This window comes from Castor canadensis, chromosome 14 (genome assembly GCF_047511655.1).
Source record: "Castor canadensis chromosome 14, mCasCan1.hap1v2, whole genome shotgun sequence".
Taxonomy (NCBI): domain Eukaryota; kingdom Metazoa; phylum Chordata; class Mammalia; order Rodentia; family Castoridae; genus Castor; species Castor canadensis.
In genome coordinates this window covers 110,312,789-110,340,736 of record NC_133399.1, presented here as the reverse complement: position 1 = coordinate 110,340,736, position 27,948 = coordinate 110,312,789, and the positions used below count along the sequence as shown (strand labels likewise).

Here is a 27,948-nt window from a genome sequence, read left to right as displayed (position 1 = left end):
ATTCCTGCCAAATGGATACAGCAATCTCAGTATTAGCATTTTTTTCAATTATGTTGATTACAAGCATATAGTTCTCATCTACTTCCAGATTTTGTATTTCCTAACCAAGAGATTCCAAAAATAATGTAATTAGAATATAGTTTTCAAAAAAGACAAAGTGTCAGGAAAAGCTGGTAATAAAAAGACTCCAGGATAATACAGGACTGAGTTTTCTAGAAGCCACAGAGGAAAGAGAAAACAGGAATTAAACAGTTCATAAAACGTAGCAAGCTGTTTTGACCAGAAACCTTTAGGCCTCCCGACACAATGCTAGACTCTCTCATAGGTATAAGTGCAGTATGTGACGTTTATGGGGGTCTTAGAGATCATGCAACCCTGTTCCTGCATTTTTAAGGTGTGCAGATGGAGACTTGGCGGGGGAGTGATGCATTCAAGGATGTAGGTATCAGAAGTGGGATTTCTCTTATTGTGACACTGCATGACATGCTGGCCTGTTGTCTTACTCCACTATAGCTGTGGTCAGATGAAAAGACTTGCTTCGTGCTTCATCTTGTCCTTGCAGCTACCGTCTCTCTGGGCGGACTCAGACTTAGGGGTAGATGTGAAATAAGACCCCTCAGCAGATCTCAGGCCCATCTTTTGCAAAGACACCTGTGTGCCAACAGCAGCAGGATGGTTTAGCTCCTTCGCAGGCTCCCGCCACTCCTCACACTCTGGGCTACCTGGATCTCTTCCACAAAGGTCTGCATCGGGGTGGAAGGTTTTGTAAGAGCCTCTGCCAAGGATGGGGCTAAGGTCGGCCATGGTGATGGGAAAGGGCTTAGTGACTGGCTGAGGCAAGGCAGGCTGGAAAGGGATGACCTTTCCCAATGTCCTCCCAGAGTGGCATGTCTGTGGAGTCTCTGAGCTGTCTTCTTGGAGGGAGGACACAGTCCCTTCCGTGGTGGCACTGAAGTACGTTGTTGTATTCTCCTGTCCTTCCCTTCCTCTTAGTTTCCCACCTTCGCCCCTCCCTTGAGCCCCAGGATCAGGTTTGGCCACCTCCTTTGGGCTGCCCTCCTCCTGTGCAGCTGATGGCTTCTGGGGAGGTACACTGTCCTGACGCTCGCTGGCAAAAGAGACATAGCTTGAGGTTTCCACTGAGTCCACCTCTGCTTTGGGGGCCCCTCCGAACTCGGAGCCTTTCTCCAAGGTTGAAGGATCATGAGAGGAGGATGGGAGGTCTTTCTGGGAAGACAGGGGCTTACTAGACCTCCATGAAGGGGGACAAGAGTAGCCAGGACTGTCATCTCCAAAGGCTGCGTTGATCTTAGACACATTTCCTGTCTTTAGGGCGAATTTCACCAATAGCCAGTGGTGGTGACTGAGGAAAGAGTCTTCCCCAGGACTGCAGGCCCCTAGCCCCATCTCTGGAGGGCGCTGCTGTGGAATGGAGGGCCTATCTAGACTTGTTAGTTCATAGCTTTCTGCTTGACACCAGCTGGAGCTCTCAGGCCTCTCCCTGTATGGAGCTGAGGTCTGGGAAGAAGACTTGCTCCCTGCTTTGTCATTCCCCACAGTGCCACAGCACGTCCTTATGAAGCCCTGCCAGATGTCTGCAGATTTTGGATGCAACAGGCTGTAATAAATTACCAGTGAGACACTCCCTGAAAAAGAAAAAAAAGAAGACAAGTTTATGTTCTGTGTAGTCCTATATCCTCCCTGTGGGTTGCAGTTCCAGGCTATTTTGAGTAGAGCAATGTAACTTTGTGATCCCAAAATAAGACTGTTCACAGAGCCTCAGAACTGGAGACCCCAGCTTCAAATAGCTGCAAATATTTCTACAATTAAAAATGGTGTAACAAGGCTTAACTCCTATTGGATCTATGGCTTGTTGCTCGAGGGCGGCTCCCATCAAGTACTTAAATTGTGTGTGTGCATGTGTGTGTGTGCACACATGTGTGTGAAATGCTCTGTAAAAATTTCATTTCAAATTTCAGAATTTCTGGTTAAACACTTCAAATCCCACCATTAGCACATTGTGGATGGATGCCAAAAGCTGGGGGAAGCAGGAGGTAAGAAATGGCCTTAAAAACAAGTGTGGCCGAAGCAGAAGGTAATCCTGCTCCTAAAAAGCCCATGTCAAGGAATTTCCATGAGCAACAGCAATGCTTCCTTTGTGCATAAACATCTTAATCACACTGTTGTCAGTCTTGATCACGAGTGTTGACTGCAGCAATAATCTCTTTAGCAGAGCGTTCCAGAAAGCCTCCCACGTTGCTTCCAGTTTCCTGTTGCAGTGGGGAAAGGGCCTGGGCTCAGGGTGCTCCCCACAAACAGTACAAGACCTGAAATAACTATGGGGAGGAGAGTCCAGGGGTCCAGGAGACAGCATATCAAGGAACCTGAAAGATGCTGCCCTCAGGCCCTGGCGTGTGACTGGGGGATGAGGCACAGGGCAGGCCATTGGGTCATGGCAGGGCTGGAGCCGGGAACATGGGGAGGCAATTCTTAGGTGCTCAATGTCACTCCTGCAGCAGGCACTGCTCACACAATTTTGACACGATCCCTAGGGAGGGACATATTGTCACCCATTTTTTTTACAATGAGCCACCCCAGGATAGGAAAGACCAGTCAAGCTGCCCAACTGTAGAAGTCCTTACCACACGGATCCAGTGAAAACCGACTGTCCCACAGGCCACGCATTTGCTGGGCTCTTGTTTGTAGCCTCGGCATGGCATACAGTAGGTACTCAATAAATGTTTGTCAAGGAAAAAAAGGAAAGAGAGGGAGCTATGAAGTGAGCTTGAACTGCTTCAAACCTGTGCTCTTTGGACTATAATTCTTCCTTTTCTTTAAATTTACTAACGTAATTTTAAATACATTTTTTTGATTGTAAGCATAAACTAATATAATTTTCAATAATGTGTGGGCTTAAACAACTGGCTCACAAAATTTCTTTCACTTTTCTTTGGTCTGCATTTCCTGCTGAGGATTCCCAGAAAAGGCCACTTGGGATTCAGAGCTCCATCTGCAGGTGAGCACAGGACCAGCAGGCCTGGAGGCCTGGCTGCAGCTCACCCATCTGAGATGAGTGCACAGTGTTAACAGGCTAGGAGATAGCTACTGTGGAACTAGAAAACCCAAAAGAGTGGTTAGGCCTCCCAACTGGTGAAGCTCTTCATTCTATGTCCCAAGGGTCCTCCCCAGGATTTCTGGACACAGGTCAGGAGCACCCAGACCAACCAATAGAGACGAGAGCAGCTCTCACCTGGGCACCCTCCTGTTCCCAGCTCCCAATAGACCACTCACATGTACAGGAAAGCTTAGAAATCAAGGCCCTGCTACTCAACTTATTATTTTATAAAGGACTGTCCAGATATCTTTGGGAAGATGGCTGAACTGTGGTCCATCACACCAAGGAATAGGCTCAGATGTTAAAAAGGTGCTTATTGATGCAACAACCTGGATGGCTCTCCAGAGAATCATGCTGGGGAAATGAAGACAATCTCCAGAGCTTACATACTGTATGAGTCCATCTACCTAACATTCTTGAAGTGACAAAGTCACAGAAATGGAAAATGGGGAGGAGGCAGCGGAATAAGAAGGGGGCAAATGGGAGGTCCCCATGGTAATGGAGGGTCTGTGTCCTGGCTGAACCATGGTGATATCCTGGCTGTGATATTTATGTAGTCTTGCAAGGTGTTACTACTTGGGGAAACTTGGTTGTGGGTACAGAAACTTTCTGCATTAGAAAAAAATTTAATTTGAAAAAAAGAGAGAGATGGCTCAGCCACCACCAAGCCCTGGCCCAGGACATCTAAGGAAGAGGGGACAAAGCTTAAGGTCCAGGGTGATCTGGGGCTCCCACATGTTTGTCATCAGCCCACAATTTATGAATCTTCTCTGTGCTGTGAAAAGTGCCTCATTTCTCTAAGTGCTTTGTGACAAGGTCATTCCTTTCCCCCAGCCAATGCTGCTAACATAGACCAGTCAAATCCCGTGGTGTTGTGAGCAAGAAAAGGACCTGAAGCCAGCAACACCCTACTGTAGGTGAGGATCCAGGACTCCAAAGGTCCCAGCTACCTCCATGCATCTCCTTCAGAGTTTGGTGGTCAGAGGAAGGGCTTGGGGGTAAGCAGGAGCTCAGGAATGAGAGTCATTGCTGGGGACCCTCTGCCCTGATCCATGTGTGATTTGTCAATGGCTGTCCTGGACAATTTCACTATAGCCTGAGAAGGAGAGTAAGCACAAAGTCTGTGATGGCAGATGAGCATCAGGCATCAGGCTTCAAGTGTAGGAGAGGGAGCCTGGATGAGCTCACACTGATGGGAGAGCCAAGGTCCACACCATGGCTCAGCACGGACATGGCTGTCATTCATGCATAACACCTGCCAGATAATCTGTGCAGGTGCCCATGTTGGAGCTGGTGTGACTCAGTCCTGCCACTTACCAGCCCTCGGAGCTTGTGCATTGCTCATTGTTCTTTGTGTTGCTTTGCTCCTTCCTCAATCTAAACTGCAGGTACGACAGCACCCACCTGCCAGGGAACTTGTGGATATGTGGGGGGAGGGAGGAACTCTGCTGCCTACAACACGACACACAGTCATGTGCGCATCTCTGATGCAGGAGAGAAGAGGAGAGGAGAGGAGAGGAGAGGAGAGGGAAGTCACAACTCACCCTTGCAAAGAACTGCAAGGAGAAGGCGGCACATGTGGCCTTTTGGATAGAAGTGGCTGGACCTAGCACTCAAATCAAGGAGTGTTCCTCCTTCTCGTGTTCAGAAGACCAAGGAACTCCATTCCTGGGTCTCCAGCTCACTGCTCCTGAGCTCCCTTGCCTACCCTTTAAGTCCATCATAGGGAGATTCCAAGATGGCGGCTAGAGGTAGGAGGCAGAAAGCGACCCTCCTATAGTGAAATCTTGGAGAAACGCTGGAGACACACTTTGCAGGCATAATCACTGAGAAAAGGCATAACTTTGACCCCTCCACATCTCCAGCCGGTGCAGAGAATCTCCACTTCACGTTAAACGGAGAAACGAAGAGGGCCCCCGGGGCCGCCAGTGGCCGGCGCCCATACGGCTTGGGAAGACGCGGACCAGGTGAGCTTCGCGGTACCACGGTAGCCCCACAGACAAGCCTGGGCCAGAGCAGCATATCCCCCTGGACAGACTGACCTCCACCCGGGAAAAAAAGAGAAACTGAGTAATAAGCAATAAGAACAATAAAGACATGCAGGAAAGAGGGTGGGGCGCACTGAGAGCCGAAGATTGGGGGAAGGGAATCCTTCCTGGGACTGTAAATAAACAAGCCGGGTGGGCCGGAGAGCCTCTGGCGGGAGCGGGGCGCGTGCCCAGCAACCAGGAGCGGGGAAGCTTGTGAGAGGAGGGAGAAAAACTCCACAGGAGAGGAGGGAAGACCCACTTCCCACGTGAACTGTAAACAAACATGGCGGCCGGCAGGAGCAGCAGCACCGCCCAGTAAGCAGGAGCAGGAAAGCTGCTGAAAGTGGCAGTGGGAGGAAAACTTCAGAGGAGAGGGGGGAAGACCCACTTCCCACATGAACTGTAAATAAACACGCAGGCCTGACAACGCGGGGCAGTGTCACCTTTCCCAGTGCTTGGAAAGGGGAAAGCCTGTAGCAGAGGCTCCCGCACAGGAGAACTCTGAGCAAACAAAGCCTGTGGGACCAGGTGAGTGCTAAGCTCACCCCAGAGATCTGCATAAATAACGCCGCCAGCTACAGGCTGAGAGCAGCAGGCAGGCAAGCCACAGTTGCAGATACCACTCTCAGAACTGTCTCCAGACTCTTTTTTTTCTTTTTCTCCCTACCTTTGATGAGAGAACAACCGAATTACACCTGCAAGCCAAAAAACTTACTGAAACTGTATTGCATTTGAACTTGGGACACTTGGTGGGGCTTTTGTGTGTGTGTGTGTGTGTGTGTGTGTGTGTGTGTGTGTGAGTGTGTAGTTTTGTTCTATTTTATGCATCCCCTTTGATGAGACAACTACAGAACAACATCTGAGGCACCAACTCCAGGACTGGAGATTGAGATGGACACCCAAATTATTAAGACTGAGACTGCATTGCATATAAACTTGGAAGTTTTTTGGTTTTTTTTTTAATTTTCTATTTTCCATTTTATTTTAATTCAATTTTATATATAGATATTTCTTTCATTTACTTATTTTTTATTTTTTTATCTTTGATTTTCAATCCTCTATCTGTCTCTCTAATGTCTGTTCAGCTTACTGTCGATTAGTACACTAACACTCCCTGTTTATACCTTTGAAACTCTCTTGTCTGATACCTTGTTCTGCTTTCTCCCTCTTGTTTGTATATTTGTTTTCCCCTTTTCTTTAACTTCTTGCTTTCCACCTCAGCTCACCCTTCCATTCTAAATATTACCATCGTTATTATTACAAGCTAGAAAATACTTAATTGCACACAGTACAGGGACAGTAACAACACCAACGACAATGATGGGAAGACAGAAAAAACAGGGAAACCAGTTTCCCCACAGCAAAAAATTAGTACAGGAACCAGAGGGGAATGAAGAGAACAGAAACTCAGATCCAGACTCCAACAAAATGAAGATAAACTATGCCAAAGGACCCAATGAAGCCCACAAGAATAATTTAAAAGAAGACATACTACAAGTACTCAATGAGAATTTTATAGAGATCATACTGGACAGGGTCAACCAAAATGTACAGGAGACACTCAAGAAATTCCAAGACAATAAAAATAGAGAATTTGAAAAAGCAAAAGAAGAAATAAAGGAAACCATAGAAGCACTGTATAAACACCAAAGTGAAAGAGAGAACACAATGAATAAATGGATAAATGAACTCAGGACAAAAATAGACAACATTAAAGAAGAAAACTGCCAGGATATGGAAAACCTCAGAAAAAAGAACGAAACAGAACTGCAAAACAAAACGGAAGGCCAATCCAGCAGAATAGAACAAACAGAAGACAGAATCTCAGAACTTGAAGATAAAATGGTAATTAAAGGAAAAACCGAAGAACTATTAATTAAATAACTCAAGACCTGTGAAAAGAAAATGCAAGAACTCACTGACTCCATCAAAAGACCAAACTGGAGAATCATGGGCATCGAAGGAGAATAGGTGCAAGCGAAGGGAATGCGTAATATATTCAACAAAATAATAACGGAAAATTTCCCAAATCTAGAGAAAGATATTCCCATACAAATGCAAGAGGCCTCCAGGACACCAAACAGACCAGATCAAAATAGAACTACTCCATGACATATCATCATTAAAACAACAAGTTCAGAAACTAAGGAAAGAATATTGAAGGCTGTAAGAGAGAAAAAACAAGTAACATACAAAGGTAAACCCATCAAAATAACAGCAGACTTCTCAACTGAAACATTAAAAGCAAGAAGAGCGTGGGGTGAGATCTTCCGGGCACTGAATGAAAATAACTTCAACCCCAGGATACTCTACCCAGCAAAGCTATCATTCAAAATAGATGGAGCAATAAAAGTCTTCCATGATAAGCAGAAACTAAAACAATATGTGACCACAAAGCCACCATTACAAAAGATTCTGCAAGGGATCCTGCACACAGAAAGTGACACCCAACTTAACCATGAAAAGGCAGGCAGCACCAAACCACAGGATAAGAAAAAGCAAGACAGTAGAGAGTAACATCAAGTTAGGTACACACAATCAAACCTTCAAACAACTAAGACAACTAAATGGCAGGAATCACCACATACCTATCAGTACTAACGCTTAATGTTAATGGAGTTAATTCACCCATCAAAAGACACCATTTGACAAAATGGATTAAAAAAGAAGATCCAACAATTTGTTGCTTACAGGAGACTCATCTCACCGACAGAAATAAGCATTGGCTTAGGATGAAAGGCTGGAAGAAGATTTACCAAGCCAATGGCCCCCGAAAACAGGCAGGAGTAGCAATACTTATCTCTGACAAAGTAGACTTCAAACCTACATTGATCAAACGAGATAAAGAAGGACATTCCATACTAATAAAAGGGGAAATAGACCAAAAGGAAATAATAATCATCAATCTGTATGCACCCAATGTCAACGCACCCAATTTCATCAAACATACCCTGAAAGACCTAAAAGCATATATAAACGCCAACACAGTGGTTGTGGGAGACTTTAACATCCCATTATCATCAATAGATAAGTCATCCAAACAAAAACTCAATAAAGAAATCCAAGATCTAAAATATGCAATAGATCAAATGGACCTAGTAGATGTCTACAGAACATTTCATCCAACCTCTACACAATATACTTTCTTCTCAGCAGCCCATGGAACCTTCTCCAAAATAGATCATATCCTAGGGCACAAAGCAAGCCTCAGCAAATATAAGAAAATAGAAATTATACCGTGCATACTATCTGACCACAATGCAGTAAAAGTAGAACTCAACAACAAAAGTAAAGACAAAAAACATGCAAACAGCTGGAAACTAAATAACTCATTACTTAATGAAAAATGGATCATCGATGCAATAAAAGAGGAAATTAAAAAGTTCCTGGGAGTCAATGGAAATGAAAACACAACCTACCAGAACCTATGGGACACAGCTAAGGCAGTCTTGAGAGGAAAGTTTATAGCCATGAGTGCATATATTAAAAAGATTGAAAGATCCCAAATCAATGACCTAATGATACATCTCAAACTCCTAGAAAAACAAGAACAAGCAAATCCCAAAACAAATAGGAGAGAAATAATAAAAATAAGAGCTGAAATCAATGAAATAGAAACCAAAAAAACCATACAAAGAATTAATGAAACAAAAAGTTGGTTCTTTGAAAAAATAAACAAGATCGATAGACCCCTGGCAAACCTGACTAAAATGAGGAGAGAAAAAAACCCAAATTAGTAGAATTAGGAATGCAAAAGGGGAGATAACAACAAACACCATGGAAGTCCAGGAAATCATCAGAGACTACTTTGAGAACCTATATTCAAATAAATTTGAAAATCTAAAAGAAATGGACAGATTTCTAGATACATATGATCATCCAAAACTGAACCAAGAGGAAATTAATCACCTGAATAGACCTATAACACAAAATGAAATTGAAGCCGCAATCAAGAGTCTCCCCAAAAAGAAAAGTCCAGGACCTGATGGATTCTCTGCTGAATTCTATCAGACCTTTAAAGAAGAACTGATACCAACCCTCCTTAAACTGTTCCACGAAATAGAAAGGGAAGGAAAACTGCCTAACACATTTTATGAAGCCAGTATTACACTTATCCCAAAATCAGGCAAAGACACCTCCAAAAAGGAGAACTATAGGCCAATCTCCTTAACGAACATTGATGCAAAAATCCTCAACAAAATAATGATAAAGTGAATTCAACAACACATCAAAAAGATTATTCACCACGACCAAGTAGGCTTCATCCCAGGGATGCAGGGGTGATTCAACATACGAAAATCAATAAACGTAATAAACCACAGTAACAGAAGCAAAGACAAAAACCACTTGATCACCTCAATAGATGCAGAAAAAGCCTTTGATAAGATCCAACACCATTTCATGATAAAAGCTCTAAGAAAACTAGGAATAGAAGGAAAGTTCCTCAACATTATAAAAGCTATATATGACAAACCTACAGCCAGCATTATACTTAACGGAGAAAAACTGAAACCATTCCCTCTAAAATCAGGAACAGACAAGGATGCCCACTATCTCCACTCCTATTCAACATAGTACTGGAATTCCTAGCCAGAGCAATTAGGTAAGAAGAAGGAATAAAAGGAATACAAATAGGTAAAGAAACTGTCAAAATATCCCTATTTGCAGACGACATGATCCTATACCTTAAAGACCCAAAAAACTCTACTCAGAAGCTTCTAGACATCATCAATAGCTATAGCAAGGTAGCAGGATATAAAATCAACATAGAAAAATCATTAGCATTTCTATACACTAACAATGAGCAAACAGAAAAAGAATGTATGAAAACAATTACATTTATAATAGCCTCAAAAAAAATCAAATACCTAGGTGTAAACCTAACAAAAGATGTAAAAGACCTCTACAAGGAAAACTATACACTTCTGAAGAAAGAGATTGAGGAAGACTATAGAAAGTGGAGAGATCTCCCATGCTCATGGATTGGTAGAATCAACATAGTAAAAATGTCGATACTCCCCAAAGTAATCTACATGTTTAATGCAATTCCCATCAAAATTCCAATGACATTCATTAAAGAGATTGAAAAATCTACTGTTAAATTTATATGGAAACACAAGAGGCCACGAAATAGCCAAGGCAATACTCAGTCAAAAGAACAATGCAGGAGGTATCACAATACCTGACTTCAAACTATATTACAAAACAATAACAATAAAAACAGCATCGTACTGGCACAAAAACAGACACGAAGACCAGTGGAACCGAGTAGAGGATCCAGATATGAAGCCACACAACTATAAGCAACTTATCTTTGACAAAGGAGCTAAAAATATACGATGGAGAAATAGCAGCCTCTTCAACAAAAACTGCTGGGAAAACTGGTTAGCAGCCTGCAAAAAACTGAAACTAGATCCATGTATATCACCCTATACCAAGATTAACTCAAAATGGATCAAGGATCTTAATATCAGACCCCAAACTCTGAAGTTGATACAGGAAAGAGTAGGAAATACTCTGGAGTTAGTAGGTATAGGTAAGAACTTTCTCAATGAAACCCCAGCAGCACAGCAACTAAGAGATAGCATAGATAAATGAGAGCTCATAAAACTAAAAAGCTTCTGTTCATCAAAAGAAATGGTCTCTAAACTGAAGAGAACACCCACAGAGTGGGAGAAAATATTTGCCAACTATACATCAGACAAAGGACTGATAACCAGAATATACAGGGAACTTAAAAAACTAAATTCTCCCAAAACTAATGAACCAATAAAGAAATGGGCACGTGAACTAAACAGAACTTTCTCAAAAGAAGAAATTCAAATGGCCAGAAAACACATGAAAAAATGCTCACCATCTCTAGCAATAAAGGAAATGCAAATTAAAACCACGCTAAGATTCCACCTCACCCCTGTTAGAACAGCCATCATCAGCAACACCACCAACAATAGGTGTTGGTGAGGATGCGGGGAAAAAGGAACCCTCTTACACTGTTGGTGGGAATGTAGACTAGTACAACCACTCTGGAAAAAAATTTGGAGGCTACTTAAAAAGCTGGACATCGATCTACCATTTGATCCAGCAATACCACTCTTGGGGATATACCCAAAAGACTGTTACTCCAGAGGCACCTGCACACCCATGTTTATTGCGGCACTATTCACAATAGCCAAGTTATGGAAACAGCCAAGATGCCCCAGCACTGACGAATGGATTAAGAAAATGTGGTATCTATACACAATGGAATTTTATGCAGCCATGAAGAAGAATGAAATGTTATCATTCGCTGGTAAATGGATGGAATTGGAGAACATCATTTTGAGTGAGGTTAGCCTGGCCCAAAAGACCAAAAATCGTATGTTCTCCTCATATGTGGACATTAGATCAAGGGCAAACACAACAAGGGGATTGGACTATGAGCACATGATAAAAGCGAGAGCACACAAGGGAGGGGTGAGGATAGGTAAGACACCTAAAAAATTAGCTAGCATTTGTTGCCCTTAACGCAGAGAAACTAAAGCAGACACCTTAAAGCAACTGAGGCCAATAGGAGAAGGGGACCAGGAACTAGAGAAAAGGTTAGATCAAAAAGAATTAACCTAGAAGGTAACACACATGCACAGGAAATCAATGTGAGTCAATGCCCTGTATAGCCATCCTTATCTCAACCAGCAAAAACCCTTGTTCCTTCCTATTATTGCTTATACTCTCTCTACAACAAAATTAGAAATAAGGGCAAAATAGTTTCTGCTGGGTATTGAGGGGGTGGGGGGGAGAGGGAGGGGGCGGAGTGGGTGGTAAAGAAGGAGGTGGGGGCAGGGGGGAAAAATGACCCAAGCCTGTATGCACATATGAATAATAAAATAAAAAAGAAAAAAAAAAGACAACCCCCCCCAAAAAAAAATAAAGGTTGGGCGGGAAACTTGGATAAGAAGGTGCATTAAGTCTTACCAATTAGAAATCCAGACAACACTCCTGCTATGGTCCACAGGCTGGTCCATGATGCCTCCTGGAGAAAGTCAGTGGCCAACAGCAAAAGAATGATGTGCTCCAGCAACATTACCTGGGGGACCAAGGAAGAGGCACCATAGCTGTCAGGGCAGCAGCAGGGAGCTCCCCATCCTGAGATCTGCAGCAATTCCCTTCTGTCCTCCATGCCTACTAGGGCTCCCAGGCCGAGGAGCCACCTTAAATCATGGTCACAGCCCCAGTGGGAACTTCTCTGCAAAATGGGAGTCTCTGTGTTCCTGGTGTGGATCACAGAAATGTTTTCAGAAGCACAAATGCACAGGATGTGCGACTGCTCACAGGTCTATGGTGCTCCCACTGGAGTCAGGCTGGACTGGGAAATTTTAATGTTTTACCTAATGTTTTTCTCTGTTCTCATGCTGACTCCAGGCACGCATTGCTGTTAGACAGTCATTGAAACTGTCTACAGAACTTAAGGCACCATTAGATTTCAGGAAGCTAGAGGCACAAATTTTAGTAACAACTTGAGACTTTTTCTTTAAACATTTGTGTCTTTAAAGGTAAATTTGTTTTGCCACCACCAAATGGCAGCAGGGGAGGTGATCTGCCCTGACGTTGGTCCAAAGTGGTGGACTCTTCCATAATGCAACAGGAAAAGATTCCTACAAGATGTTCACAGCTATAATTGTAGCCTAATAATTACATCATCTCACTAGCTAGCCTGTTTTGTTCAATGTCAAGTTTAACTTGGCCTTTCTTTTTCTCTTCCTTCCCTCATGCTAGGGAATTCAAGAGTAGCACTCTTTTAGCTACTGCTGAGCCCTCATGCTTCCCTGAGGGCCACTCAGCCTGGACCACCATGCTTCTCATCTCTAGATCACAGGAAGGAGGGAGGAAGTCTTTGTCAACAGGACAAGGAAGTCTGGCTCCAGTAAGCTGGGGAAATAAGCAGACCCCAAACTCCTAGGCTTCCCCTTAAAACTGGTCCTCCTCCTTGGGTTGGTACTATAGTTCTTTGGCATGATAGTCTGCTGGAGTCATTTATTTGCCTGGCAAATTAGTCAACATTTATTTCCTTTTCTCCAAAACCCTGCTCTCTCTTGGGCAGAGACCAAGCTTTCCATATCAATAAGGTTCTTTGTGTACCTATCAAGGCTGGTTTATTAACTTTGGTTTCCAATTTTTAAATAGAAAAGTGTATTTCTTATTAAAATAAGTAAACTAACAGGACATAACTCAAAGAGTACATAGATGTTCCTTGACTCATAATGGGATTATTGCCTAACGAACCATTGTAAACTGAGAATATTGTTTAGGTGAAAATATATCCAGTATCTCTAACGTCCCCAACATCCTGGTATAGCCCGGCCTAACTTAAACATGCTTGGAGCACTTATACTAGCCTTTAGTTGGGCAAAGTCATCAAACACAAAGCCCATTTTACAATAAAGTGTTGAACACTTACATAATTTACTGAATACTGTATTGAAAGTGAAAAACAGAGTGGTGCTATGAGCACACTTTCATATCATCACAAAGTTGAGAAATCCTAAGTTTGGAACCATCTGTATATTTAACTACTGCATATGAAACATGACAAAAACTAAATTATGATACTGATATGCTGGAAGTTTTCAACAATTTGCCATAGCAATTCACTGGCTTCACTGTAACTATAGAAAATTCAGATAAGGGAAGAATTCAAAACTATCAGTGACTGCTTAGTAACCCTCAGGCTGCTCCCTTCTCTCTACTCAGGGGGGCTCATGGGTGGTGTCCAATACTGGATGACATTGTCCAGCTGTCCAGGACAGAACACCTGGAACATTCTCTCCTCATTCCCAGCAGCTATCTAGCCTTTTTCATTCAATTCTTAAGTTTCTCTCAAATCCACTACTGACTTTCTGTCTGCCCTGCCATTTTTGTGGTTCTGACCCTATTATATCTTTTCTGGGCATCCTCATCCTGCAGTCTCTCCTCCATACTGTAGCCCATCTCACCTGCAGATTGGACCTTGTCATCCCCTCCACATACCTTAAAAAAATCCCATCTTAACTTTGGGGTGATGTCCCCATTCCCCCACAGTACAGTTAATCCTGTTTACCATTTGGGTCAACTTCCAACACACTGTCTTCAAAAGGACTTTCTGCTGACAAAGAGTTTCCATTTAAACTCTTCTGGACTGCTCAGAGCCCCCTTCTTGTGGCTAGTGAGAATGACCAACCCTTAACAGAAATGATTCCGTCCCCTGTGTACACACCGTACGCACAGACGCACACACACACTGAGAGATCTGAGCAAACACCAGCTAACAGCTCAAGGTCACATCCCCAGGATGACAACTCCAACCCTTTCAGTTCCTGCCTGAGAAAGCTCAAAGCTGCAAGAAGAATTTACTGCTTTTCTCTAGGTCAAGTCTGGTAGTGGGCAAACAGGCCCTCAACCCTCTTGGAGCAGTTGTTTTAGAAAGCTTGCAATTGTACATCTGTCCTCTGTCCTTTGAGATATGAACCGCCCACCACTCAGAACCGTCTTATCAAGGACCTGGGAGTGTCTCTTTGAAGCACATTGGAGGACATCACTTTCCCAGCCCAGTGAGCACCTTGCTCTCTACCTTCAATGACCCCTGCCTCCTGTTATTCATAAAGATTTAGGAAGTTTGCTTCTGTTCTTGATAAGTAGCAATTTTCCAGATAGCAAAGTCATTAGCTATCACCCTTCCCACTTTTTCCCTGACTCTGCTTAAACCCCTGACCTTCCTCATCCCCACTCCCTCCTCTGCTGACTCAGGATTCAGTTCATGCAGGACCTACTGAGACAAACCGAAGGCAATTGGTTTTTGTTGCCTGGAACTGGTTTCTGGCTTTGTCTCTCACTGAGGCATCTCCACACATACTCTCTAGGGGATTCCTTAACACTCTGCCTCTGCAGCTTTGCCTGAGATGTCCTGAGACGCCTCGTCTCTTCCTAGGCAACCTTGCTCACCTCTCCTACCCAGCTCCACATCACGTTTGCAAAGCCCTCCCTCATGTCCCAGACTCTGACGTCCCAGGCTCTGCCTTCTCTCTGCACTCACATTCCCCTGGGATTCTGATAAGTCACCTGTCTGATCACAGTGGTTTCACTGACTTGTGGTTTTGTGGTCACATATACCTGGCCTTCTCACACCCTATTAATTCCATTTCTAGCACCCTAGCGTTAGGGTCTGTGTGTATGCTGAGGTGAACAGCCTCTGGTGGGTGAAATGTACAAAAAGTGGGATGGGGCATGGTGAATGACTGACTTTCCCACTTGGATTTGTTATTGCCACTTGCCAGCCCAACCTCTTTGTTCTCTTCACAAATGACCCAGAGGCTGGTTTCCACCTCTGTTAAAGGAGAAGGTGAGTTTAGGCACATGGTTCCCAAAGGAGGCTGACCGACAGTGTGACCTGAAACTGTCCCCAAAACACAATTCCTGGGACCTAGTCAGACCCACTCCAGGCCAAACTATCTCCAATCCCCCACCAGACAGAGTGGTTTTTTGGTTAAGGATGGCCTGTAGCACCAGCCCAGCTGGATTTAAATCCTGCCTCTGCCTGACTAGCAGGTTACTTCACCTTTGTGTGCCTCAAGTTCCTCATCAGCAAAATGGGTTTTATCTTAGCAAGATTTGTAAGAAATACATGAAGCAACATAGTCCATGAGCTTGGGGGCAGCCTCTGGCCACACAGCATCCCTGCCCAAGTGGTAGTAATCAGTAATGATTTTATTGTCATTTCCAAGATGCAAAACAAGTCTTTCCTGACAACTACTCACATTCCATCTTATTCTTTTTGGTTACTTAAGTACAAACTTACCAAAGATTACGAATTTGAAGAAAATGGGAGTTAGGTGTGGTGGTGCACTCCTGTATCCCAGCTACTTGAGAGGTGGAGCTAGGAGGATCATGGTTTGAGGCCAGCCTGGGCAAAAATTAGTGAGACCTTATTTCAAAAACAGGTCAGAAATGGTGGTACACTTGTGGTCCCATCTGCTCAGGAGGCAGAGGTAGGAGGATCACAGTTCAAAGTCAGCCCAGGCAAAAGCCTGAGACTTCATCTGAAAAACAAACTCAAAACAAAAGGACTGGGGATGTGGCTAAAGTGGCAGAGGGCTTACCTGAGTTCAAACCCCAATATCGGGGGGGATAAAGAAAAAAATGGGTAGAAGTCTTCTCTGTTGCACTAGAAGCAACTTGAAGACAGGCCTCAGTGTACCTTTGAGTTTCTCATACTGTTCATGAAGATGCCTAGAACACCTACGGGCATTGTGTGCGATAAAACACAGTTGAAAGGCAATGACGGATGCCTAGCCAATGACATAGGGAAGATACCACCGAACACACTTCCATTGCTGCCACAGCAACAGTGTGGCAATGACTGGATGTCGGGTTAACATTTCCAAGGCCTGCCATCTCTGTTCCTGATGCTAAGCTATTCCTTCTTTCACAGACACGCATGTCCACAGGCCCACACATAATGCACATTACCACCCCACGTTACACATCCTGTAAAAGTTAGGATTAAAGAAGACCGCTATTGCCACTTGCCAAGTAGAAGCTGACCATCCTGTTTCTGGAAGGGCTGTCCCAGAAGTTGAGGTAGCAGAGGATGTACACGGCTCCCACCACCAGGTTGAACAGCCTCCAGTGGCAGGTGCTCTCCACAATGTCACTCTGCTGGGCTACAAGCCAAAATGTCATCACCAGCCAGTGGGCACCTGGAGAGAGGCCAGTGTGGAAGTCATGGTGAAATGGGGAGACAGGGAAGGGATGGAAACTCAGCATCCAAAAGAGGCTTCGAAACCCAGCAGAGAACTGAGGGGACACAGAAAAGTAACCCGTTCTATATTTGCACACATTATCTCATTTGAGCCTCATAAAGGGCATTTGACCTAGTTTGGAGATTGGGAAACAAAGACTAGCTTCAATAACACGTATCAGATATTATGCACTGATGTCGGTTTGGTTCCAGAAAACATTTAAGGAGGCAGTTATAAAACTGCTTGTCTACTATTTTTAAATTGTTACCACATGAGCCAAAACCCTCCACACCCAAAGGGAAGAACTCCATGTGGTCCAGCTAGAATTTATATTCTTATATTTTAAGATGAATAATATCATTCTGAAGTAAAAACTGAATTTTAAAATGGGTGAATAAAACACAGTTAATTTCTCTTTAGGAACACATTTTTCTTTTTCAAGAAAAAAAATGCCCTTTTCTGCCAATAACTGTATTAAATGTTTGCTCTAGGCCCAAGGACCAAATATTTCTCAATGTCCCCAGTTCTCTTAAAACAAGAGTACACTGTTCCTTCTCAAAGAGTGCATTCACTGATGACCAGAGGACACTGCTGCCCTTGGCAGGGACACACAGGCCCCATTCAAGAGTCTGTGGGGCCAGACAGACTCCCTGTCATCACATTCATATCTGTGTGCTGCTGGGCTGAGAGGGCTGAGGTTCTGTGGAGCTGTCCTATTTGAAACAGAGACACTATCCAAGGTTTACATCAAAGGAAATGGAGCACTTTTGGGACCTATGAGCAACACTATAACTATATGGTATATTTTTGTCAAGGCAAAGGGACCCAGGCCTCTCGCTTTTTGAGTGACAGTTTTCCTACAGGAAAGATTTCAGTCTACAATCAATACAGAAGCACCACTCTTTGGATCTGGGATCTATTGCTCCCTGCTTGTGGATCTGGGCTGCCCACCACTGCTTTCACTGGTAGAGAACAGTAGAAACAACGCTGAGCCCATTCTAAGCCTATTTTTAAGAGGATTGGCAGTTTACACTTCCTCTCTCTTGAAATTCTCAGCTGCCAAGCATGAGTTGAGGATTCTCTGCTAAAGAGAGAGGCTACGTCTGTGCACAGAGCCTGCTCAAACCTCCCGAGAACCCAGACACCTGCTCTCTTGCTGTGGCTGGAGACGGCCTCTAAGCAGGAACCCCTGACAGCACGGCCAGCTCCAGACCTGAGATTGGTGATCAAAAATGGTGATTGTTAAGGTATTCGGTTCAGGGTGGTTTGTTACACAGCAATAAACGATTGAACCATAATCTCTGCTTACCTCCAACCACCAAAACCCAAACGCGGTAAGCTCTGTAGAACAGAACCAGGGTCAGGATGCGTGTCCCCAGCATGCCCATCCGCCAGAGCTGCTGGCAGAAGAGAGAAGCCCATGGCATGGCATGGTGGCCCGGCTTCAGGATGCCCAGGAAACAGGTGTAGGACACGAGGGCCCATGACAGTGAGGCCCAGGAGAGCAGGGTGCTGATGCCTGGAAGAGAATGAAACAGAAACAGTGCCCCCTGCAGGCGCCAAGCAACATGGGTAACAAAACAACTGTGTACAAATAAGAAGTTTCTACACAAGAGTAAATGAGGAGACTCAGACAGTGTCTCTGCCGCCTGGCATCCTGGATGCTTTTTCCCAGCAAACAGACTGGCTCGTCCTTTCTGTGCCCTTTAACAATGTCCCAGTCCCTGGGCCTCTAAACCCTCTGGTTAGTTTTAGTGACTAAAGACACAGGAAAGATGGGTGCACTCATTTCACTGACATGCAGCCTCCCCAAGAGGTTTCCAAGGTCATCTCCACTATGCCCAATTGCTCTTATGGACTGACCTTACACCCTCACCCCTAAGAAGGAAGACAGCTCTCTGTGACCTCATTGCCCTGAGCAAAAGTGAATTGTACCATCACTTAGGTGAATAGCATGGGGTGCCCTAGTGCTCCCAGGCAGGGGAAATCCTAGATGGGAGGGCTTTGCTCCTTCCCCCGCCCCCCCCAGGGAAGTGGAATCTGAGTTCAGCAGTGAAAGTGACCCACCTGGCACAATATCTGTGAAGTCCGAGCCTACAAAAACGTACGTCTGAAGCAGCAGGTGGGGCCCAGTCTGCAGCAAGGCCTCCAAGAGCCGGAGGGCTGACAGGTCAACCTCCTGCAGCCTTAGCTGAGTCCAGCGGGGAGCCTCCCCTTCCTTTGACAGAGCAGTCAAGGCAGTATCCCAGTGCCTAAAGAAGAGCAAAGCCACCATGACTTGCGGCCTGACTGTGCAGGCTTCCATCAGACACTCCCTCCCTTCCGCTTGGAGATGTGCTGCATCCTCAAGAGTATCCCTCTAATGTCATATGAGTCACCAATTAGGCTGTCACCCAGCTCCAACTTCAAGCCGCAGATGTCAATTCAAATGCAAGTGCCCTGAACCCCATGAGCTCAGCAAAGTCCCAGTATGGGCCACACTCCCCAGGTCTGGAAGGGTAGTGGTGGATGCCAGAGGCTGGAAGCCAGAAGCCAATGTGGGAGGCTCTCTGGACAGAGATGTTGCAGGGCAAGGAATCCAGGCTTAGTCTAGGCAGGCGTGCAAATAACCCTGTCCTGTATCCCCAACCTGAAGGGTCCTGGGATGGGAATTCTCTCTCTCAACAAAAGTGCTGTGCACAGGCACCTCTTCAGAGCACAGGGATGAGAAAACCCTCATCCTTATCCTCAGCATGCAGCACCTCATGGCCCTGAAACTGGGATATGTGAAGGGCAGCTAGGGAAGGAGAAGGCTCTGGGGCTTTGCTGGGGACTGGCAAGAGCCTTAGCTGGTTGGGGTGTGTCAAAGAAATTGGGGGCTTATGCAATATTGGTAAAGCACACCAGGGTCTGCATTTTAGGCTTTGGGATTTGGATTTGTTTGGGGTATGGGATAAATGAGTATGTGTCTTTCTGTGTGTGTGTGTATATATGAGTGTGTGTGCATGTATACCTGTGCATATGTGTATGTGTGTGTGTGCAAGTGTAGGTGTGTGTACAGAAAATAGGAATACCAAGTAGAAAGCTATAGAATACATCAAGCAGTAGTTAATGAAGACCTGGGTGAGAAAGGGGTGCTAGGGACGGAAAGGAAGAAGTAGATGTGGGAAATATTTGGGGATGGAGATCAGGACTTGCCTGAGCAGGATGATGAGGGAGGGTTATAGAAAGTTCTGAAGCTTTGAGCCTAACTGTCTTAGAAATGGTGATGCAGCCAACAGAAATAAGCCAGTGGGAGGTGCTGGATTGGCTGGGGTAATATGAATCTCTTTTGAAACGAAGAATGTGAAGTCTGATGCAACCTTGTGGAGAGGTCTGGGGATACCCATGGTGGATTAGAGCTTGGAGAGGTCTGGGGATACCCATGGTAGGTTAGAGCTTGGAGAGGTCTGGGGATACTCATGGTGGATTAGAGCTTGTGAGCAGAGCTAATAGTTGTGTGCAGATAACCAGGCCCAAGGACAGAACTTTGGGGGCCGTTCATACTTAGAGGCCTGGATGAGAATGAGAAGCCACCAAAAAGTGGTTGGGGGTGGAGAATCAGGCAGTAATGAGAACAAGATTGGAAAAGTATGAGTGTCCTCAAAGCTTTGCAGAAGCAAAGCTGAGGCAGAGGGAGACCATCAGGAACTGCTGGACTGGGAGAGGGACAAGTGGAAATCGGTGAGGCCCTTTCTAAAAATCCTGCAGGACTGGGCTGCCCATGACCATATCAGTTCAGGTCAGTCTGAGTGACCTTCCCAAGACACAGGAAAGGAAATCAAACACCAGAGAAAGAAGTCAAGGTCAATTAGAAAATGACCTTGTCTCACTCTACGTCCTTCAAACCCATCCTAGATACTTTTTTTTTCTGATACTCTTACGTTCTGAAATCTGACAAGAAAGTGGTGTAGGTCACCCTACACAGCCCAAAGGGCCACGTAGAACATCTGACGACGATATCACTCTCAAATCACACTTGGGAGCACATGGGCAGTGAGTTTCCATTGTGGGTGAGATTTTGTCCTCACCCACCAACATCTTCCCTTGCTGTATTGTTGGCTATGAGGGAGGTTGCCACCTGCCTGTCACGTGGGCAGCAGTGCTGGCAGCTCCATTTGGGAGCTGAACGTCCTTTTCTTGTCTAAGCTCAGAAACAACTCGTGAAACAGGGGTGGGTGCACCGTGAAGGTTGCCTTGGGAGTTCCCTAAAGCTGCTCTATGAGACTGTAAGTGAGAAGTTGAGTTCTAATCTTCGGCCAACACGCTATGTCCTGGCAGAAGGTGCGGTTCCTCTTTGACACGGCGTCATGCCTGGTGCTGAGAGCCCAAGGAAGATGCTTAGGAAGAACAATTTTCCTTCCTCATGATTGGGAATCCTGGAGTGAGCTGATTTCTTTCTCTTTTTTTTTTTTGTTTGCCCTTGATCTAATGTCCAGCTGATTTCTTACTGAGTCTTTGAAGTCATGATTCCTGACATGAACTTAAGAGTTGTTTTTTTAAAAATACAACATGAAACCAAAAGTTGACACAAGGGCAAGCTGTAGTTTTCCTTTCACTCTTGAATCATTTGCCCCTGATACAAGGTATTTCTCTTCCAGATGCCTCTTGATTCACATTTTTATTAAACTCCAACCACCTGCTACAGGCCACAGAAAGTACAAGAAAGATGAAAGATGTCCTCTGGAAATCTAATCTAGCTCCTGAATCTAGAAGATTCAGTTGTGGAAAGAACACACACACACACACACACACACACACACACACACACAAAAGGCTTAAATAGGAAGAAAATCATCAGAATGAGTGGCTTGGGTAGAGGTGGGTAGAGATGGAACCAGAGTCCTGGGGAGAGAGACTAAGGTGGTCAGGGAGGGCTTCCTGGAGAGGATGGGAAAACTCTGGACAGGTAGCTAAACTGGGAGTGTGTGCAGTTAGTAGGGTGGACTAGGGGTGTTGGAATGGGGTCCATGTCTGGGATCAGAAAAAAGATTTGGGTGGAACATAATGCTGGGTCAGGCAGGGAGATGTTCTCCTCTATGTGGCTGAGTTGTGGGCTTTCCTTGAAAGAAAGAGAGGTCCAGTGGGAACACAGCTAACCAGGTTTTCTGAGTCGGGGTAGTTGGAACCTACAGCAGAGGGAGGAATTCAGGTTGAGATCATTGGGCAGTCATTTGGAGAGCACCTGAGAGATATCAATGCAAGACAGAAGGTGTGGGGGATGGGTCACGGTCCTATGAGATCCATGCTGGCCCTCTGACCTGGCTGCTATACCCCCAAAGCTCTCCGCTGTTTGTGCCTGGGTTTCTGGCTGCATCTGCCTACTGACCCCATTGGCATCTCTCTAAGGGCCTTATCTGTTCACAGTATTCCTTTGTTCAGCCTTCCCATGGGTCTCCAATACCTGCAGGGTAAAGCCTGGCTCCTTAACCTGGGCCAAGTCTCCTTGCCATCCAGCCCCTTTATCCTGGCTCCTTCCTCTCCTCTAGAAAACTCTTGCCTTATATTCACAACAAATTTCTCCGAACTTCCCAAACACACAATCTCTGGCATTCTTCATGTCTTGCAGGTGATTGACCCTGCAGTTTCTGGGTCAGAAATGCCTCTCCCACCCCCAGGGATGAGTCTTGTGGGAGGCACTAAGGCCTGATACTGCCCCCTGGCTGGATCACCCGGAAGACTTCTCAGACACCCAGTGCTGGGCCCCAGTCCCAGAGTTTCTGATTAATCAGAGGTGTTTGGAGAGCTATGAGAAATTTGCTGCTTGTGATATAGGTCAGGTTGCAGCTCAAGAATTTGCATCTTTAACAAGTTTCTAGACAATGATGAGGTCCTGTCCAGAGGGCAAATCCTCCCTGGCACTTTCTACATCCTGATGACACTGCTTACAGCTTTGATCCCAATGCAGTCTCAGAGACTGTACTTAATTATGTATGTATGCCATCCCCCAGGGCACACACACAAGTCACTAAATGTGAACAAATAAACACAGAGCACATTGAGCGTGGTGATGACAGTCCAAGATTCCGTGTTGCATTAAGAACCACATATGCTGTAACTTGAAGTCCAGAAGCACAATTAACTCAAAGGAGGTTGAGTTGCTTAGTAAGATTTGGTCTTTCCTCATTAATAGGTTAAGTAAAAAACAAACATATCCCGTACAAGTAGAATAGTCTATCCTGGGCCCACCACATGGAGCATCAGTGACCCTTTCTCCATTTTAACATTTTTGGTGACAGTAGAGATAGTTAGCCAATAGCTCAAGGTGTTGATTATGGCTGTATTTTATATACTATTGAAGATTAAATCTCCACCCATCTATGTTAAGCTTATCTTACACTCCCTTAAAGTTTGCCTTAACTTTCCTTTTAAGAACTTTTAACTTCTACTAAAGAAAAATTTCTAAGCCAAGTTGCAAGCTGAGGAAGAAATTAGTTCGCCATTCTTCCATCATCTCACGCTGACTTTCCAAATGGATTTATGGGCTTAAAAAACATTAAAAAGATGTTGGCAATATATAGCATGAAGGTGGGAACAAAACACTTAAATAGGAAAAAGTGACTGTCTTCCTTTAAACAAGTAGCTACTGATGTCAGATTCTCTTGAACAGTCAGACTCAGTACAGTTTGCATTTGAAATTTAAAAAAGAGAACACATTTATGTGTTAAATTCCTGCATTTTAGTAAGCTACTTTGCCTCAAAAGGTTTGTATTTCTGTTGTAATAGATTCTTTTGCATTCACATTCTTCTGAATGTGAGTGATCCACTCTTGCAGCTCAGGATTGTAAAAACACAACTGTTGTGGTTCCCCCTACAGGTTCATTGACCAAACTGCAATTTAGAAAAAACAAAACAAAACTGAATTTGTCTTAAAACAACTTGACCCAGCGATTTCTTTGTGAAAGCTCAGTGTGCTAGTTCGGAGAGAAAACGAGATGCATTGCTTTCTATCTTAACTTTCAAAGCTTTTCACTAGGGATGTAGATTTCTGTGTTTTGGCTAACTTGTGATCTCAGAAGCATTGCAAACTATGTAGTTTGTTATGCTTGTGAAACTTACAGGCAAAAATTGTGGCCCATTTCTAAAAACTGTACATTCTGGCTTTATCTTGTGTTTAACATTTTACTCCTTTTCTTGGCTTTTCTCACTTACTTTCCATTTTTAAAAAAACTATCTGTTAATTTTTTTAGTCACTGTAACTTCTTTTTAAAATTAGTTGTAGATGGCTAGTTGTTTTTCTAATTTCAAATTCTCTCTTCATTTCCCATATTAAGTTTTGACAGCCCAGAGGACAAGAAGAAGGTGCAGTCCACTATCAGCAGCATGAATCTGGACACACCACAGCCTCTCCATCACGTCTCTTTAGAAAGCACTGGACTAGAAGGGGCCAGGTCCTCAAAGAGCCCCAGGAGGCAGATTTTCCAGACAATTATTTGAGATGCTATATCTATAGTGACCATTGATTGACTCTCTTTTTGAGCTATCAAATGTTTGTTTACAGTGAAGTCCGTTCACTCTTTAGACAGATGATCTGCCTCACTGTCTCACAACTTATGACTACCACTGCCAAAGCCAAGTGGAGACCTGCAGCCCTGCAGTCTCATCACAAGCTAGGCTGACCATGACAGGGTGTGGCGATGGCAAGCAATGCTCAGAAGAGAATGCAGTCCCCTGAGTCCAGTGAGAGGATCTCCGCTGGACCAGTGATAAGTCAGTCTTTTCAGAGAAGTGTCACAGCTCAAATCCAAAGGCCCATCTTGGAAGAAACTGCTGTGGCCACAAATGTACTTCTGGTGCCCTTAGACAAGGGAAGCCCAGCTCTGGGGGCCCATGAAACTGGTGTGGTGGCTTGATGTCTTTCTCTGAATCCTCTTCCATGCTGACCTGAGTGAGCAGTGTTCCTTGTTGGCACTCACTAGGGACATGGGTTCCCACCTCAGACCCTGCCAGCCACTCACTTCAGCATCCCAGACAGAGTCCTGGGAGCAGTGAAGGCACCATTCCTCAGGACAGAGGGCAGCATTTGCCGATGGCTCCTTGAAAACCCTTCAAACCCTTGTGGTCTGTGACTTAATAAACACTTGAGTTGCAGGCTTCACTGATGTGATCCCTGATTTCTTCCCTTTAAAACCCAATTCTCTTCAACCCTCTGCAATTATGAGGCAGCTGAGAGCTGAAATGTGCTGCTGTGTGTGCTCACTGCCACTTGTCTTCTGACAACTCCCTGTGCCCAGATATTCCAAGTAGAAAGAATACCATGCCTGCAGAGGTGACTGTGGACCACAGCTCAGCTGCCAGCACTGGACCCACTCATGGCTGCCTTTTTTATGGAAAAAAAAATTGGCTCTGGCTCTGAGATGACTTCTTCCTTCCACAAAAGCTTAGGGTCAATGCCATCGGTGCCCTCTGCACTGTCTAGTCTGTGGCTTATTAATCTATGCCACTAAGTCAACAGGTGTTAAAACGGAGCTGCCTTAAGCAAATTGCTGAATGTGGCTCCAAGGCAGAATTTGGATGAAGAGAAGAAAAAGTGTTTGAAAGATTAAGGAGGACCCCTCCCCCCAAATGCTACAGATGCTCAAGGATGGACAAGAGGATGACAGTGTCAGAGGAGGGGTGTGACCGTGAACTCCAATAGCCTTAGGGCAGAATACATACGGACAGAGGAAATCTTTCACCACGAGAGGCAGTCACACCTCAGAGGCCGTTCTTACCGTTTCCAGACGCCAAGCTGAAGCAGGTGCAGCACCATCAAGAAGCCATGACCCTGGTGCCCCTCTGCTCGGAACCACAGGTAGCTCAGGCCCTGGACCAAGAAGCCAGGCAGGAGGACAGAAAGGGCCAGCCACCCCCAGAGAAGGTGTCCTGTGGCAAAGTGGTAAACCACGGTGCAGAGGCCTGAGGGGGGTGAGAAAAGATGAAGGGGTCATCAGAAGAATGGAGGGAAACTGGGTGGCTGTATTATTTTTAAGGTTTTTGTATGTTACAATGTTCTGGAATCTTGCAGATCTTTGTGGTTGGGGAGAGATGGCCCCTCCTAGGAATAGCACAGGGTGCCCCCAAGGTCATGCTTATGATATCAAAATTATCATCCTCCCCTCCCAGGCCTGCACACTCCAGGATCCCAACCAAGTGCCACGTGACTAGGGACCACCCTATAGAAAAAGCCCACAGACATGATCCAAACTAATGTGTCCTACACTGTTTGCCTGCCCTTCCCCAGGAAGCCCCAGCAAAGGCTCTGCTTCTGACTACAAGGAGCTGCCCATGTGGTCCTGTGTGGGACACTGTGACTCCTGCCTCAAGGTCCCTTCAAGCATAATAAACCTTGCTTTCCCAAGCCTCTCTAGGTCTCCTTGTTCCTCTGACCACCTAACTGAAAACGTCATTAAAAAACAAAACCAAAGACAACCTAACCAACCAAAGCAGCTGTTCTCACCACCAGCAATACTCTGCTAGACCCAGCAGAAGCAGAGAGGACAGCGCCCACTGGCAATGGGGCAGGCCAGAAAGTGATGGGATTTGTCTGTAAAAAGGGCTGTTGGGTGACATGGGACATGTGCTGAGTATCTGGCAGCTAGGATGTGTCAAGCCATGTGAAACCCCCTCTCTTGAAGGTGTCCATGCTGTGGAATCCAGTGATGGGGTGGAGAGGACCTGCAAGCCCCACCCCGTGATTACCCAAAGGCAGGTCACTGCTGCTTCCTGCCATGTGCTGGATTCAGAGTCACAGCTCATTCTTTGGGGTTGGCCTTCTCCACCTTTCAAATGGAGACCTCACTGGCTGGGTGTAACTTTAGACGTCAGGGACAGACCTATGGCGCCCCAGCTTGCTCCTGAGGACTGTGGGAGGGTGACGACGGGGTGCACTGGCAGATGCACCCGTATCCTGGGATCCTTTTACAGTACCATCACCTGGATTTTCCAGTGCTAGCGTTTAAAGTGGATTCGAGGGCACAAGCTGAGCATTTAGCGGAAAGTGCGCTGCTCCGAGGGGCAGTAACTGGGCAGACGGTCAGGGTCTCGCGTTCTGTCTCCGGTAGCTCAATTAGTCTTGCCCTGCCGTCGCTGGGAGCCTGGCGTGCTTAGGGAAGGACTTAATCTCATCTCCTCCAGGGGGAAGGGTCCTGTTCGGGCGCAGCAGGTGCGCCCGGGGACCGGGAGGACCACTGTGCAAGTAAGAGGTAAAGACCCGCCTGGGTCCAAGGACATGTGCGTCGGGGAGTGTCGATGCTGTAAGGTTCCCTGTCCCTCCCCGGGGACTGGTCCCAGGAACTCCGCCTCTAGTGTGGCGGAAGTGGGCGGAGACACCACTCCGGGCACTGAAAGAGTTACGCGTTCAAAAGTAAAAGGCGCGAAAAGTATGGCCATCTTGCTTCTCCTCCTCCCGGGACTGCGCTTCCCGTGGGGTCAAGGTGTCCCCAGCAGGTCGCGTCCAGCCCGGTCCTAAGACCCAAAAGAGAGCCACAGCCTCCGCTCCCCAGGGCCTCTGCGGCCAGTGGCGGGGCGGGCAGCACATTTTGCGCCCGCAGCACTTTGCGGAGCGCTCGCTGGGAGGACCGACTGGAGGGGAGGGTGTCCTTCGGCCAGGGAGCGGGGACGGGAGGGGGCCATGCACGCGGGTAACCATGCATCCGTGGCGGGGAGGGGTCCCTGCATCCTCGGGGATGTGGCCTGGGTCAGGGGATGGGGGAGGAAGGCATGCGTCCAAGGGGGACCGTGCATTCGTGGGGGAGTCATGCATCTGCGAGGTCGTGCATTCGTGGGCATCCACGCGTGCTCCGCAGGCAGGGAGGGAGCCACCGTGCGTGCGCAGGTCGGGGCTGGGGTGGGCTCGGGTGGGGGTGGGGGTGAGCACTCGGGGCGCCATCCGCGGGCTGTGTCGCACTCACGCGCGCTCTGCTCCGCCGCCTGCAGCAGGGCGGACAGCCCAAGCAGCCCCGCGTGCATCCTCCGCGCCGGCCCCGCCGCCTGCGCCCGCCCCTTCCCCTGCCCGCCGCCCAGAGTCGGGGAGGCTTCCGGCCAGAGGCAGGAG

At 46.0% G+C, this 27,948-nt stretch overlaps 1 protein-coding gene across 1 annotated transcript; it reads right to left on the bottom strand.

Moving 5' to 3' along the window:
• Window positions 1-27,948, bottom strand: Xkr5 (XK related 5). The gene is made up of 7 exons (XM_020167914.2): window positions 27,806-27,948; window positions 25,628-25,811; window positions 18,963-19,147; window positions 18,205-18,414; window positions 16,684-16,853; window positions 12,097-12,208; window positions 1-1,646 (listed from the first exon to the last, which is right to left on the bottom strand). Exons 1-7 carry the CDS (start codon window positions 27,861-27,863, stop codon window positions 520-522), a joined length of 2,046 nt encoding a protein of 681 aa, XP_020023503.2. The 5' UTR covers window positions 27,864-27,948; the 3' UTR covers window positions 1-519.

Coding starts and splice junctions, on each gene's coding strand:
- Xkr5 (XM_020167914.2), bottom strand. CDS start 27,863: ATGCACGCGGGGCTGCTTGGGCTGTCCGCCCTGCTGCAGGCGGCGGAG. Junction 16,854..18,204: donor TTGGGTTTTGGTGGTTGGAG/GTAAGCAGAGAT, acceptor GCCTCTCTCCAG/GTGCCCACTGGCTGGTGATG. Junction 12,209..16,683: donor GGATGGTCAGCTTCTACTTG/GCAAGTGGCAAT, acceptor TTGGTCCCCCAG/GTAATGTTGCTGGAGCACAT.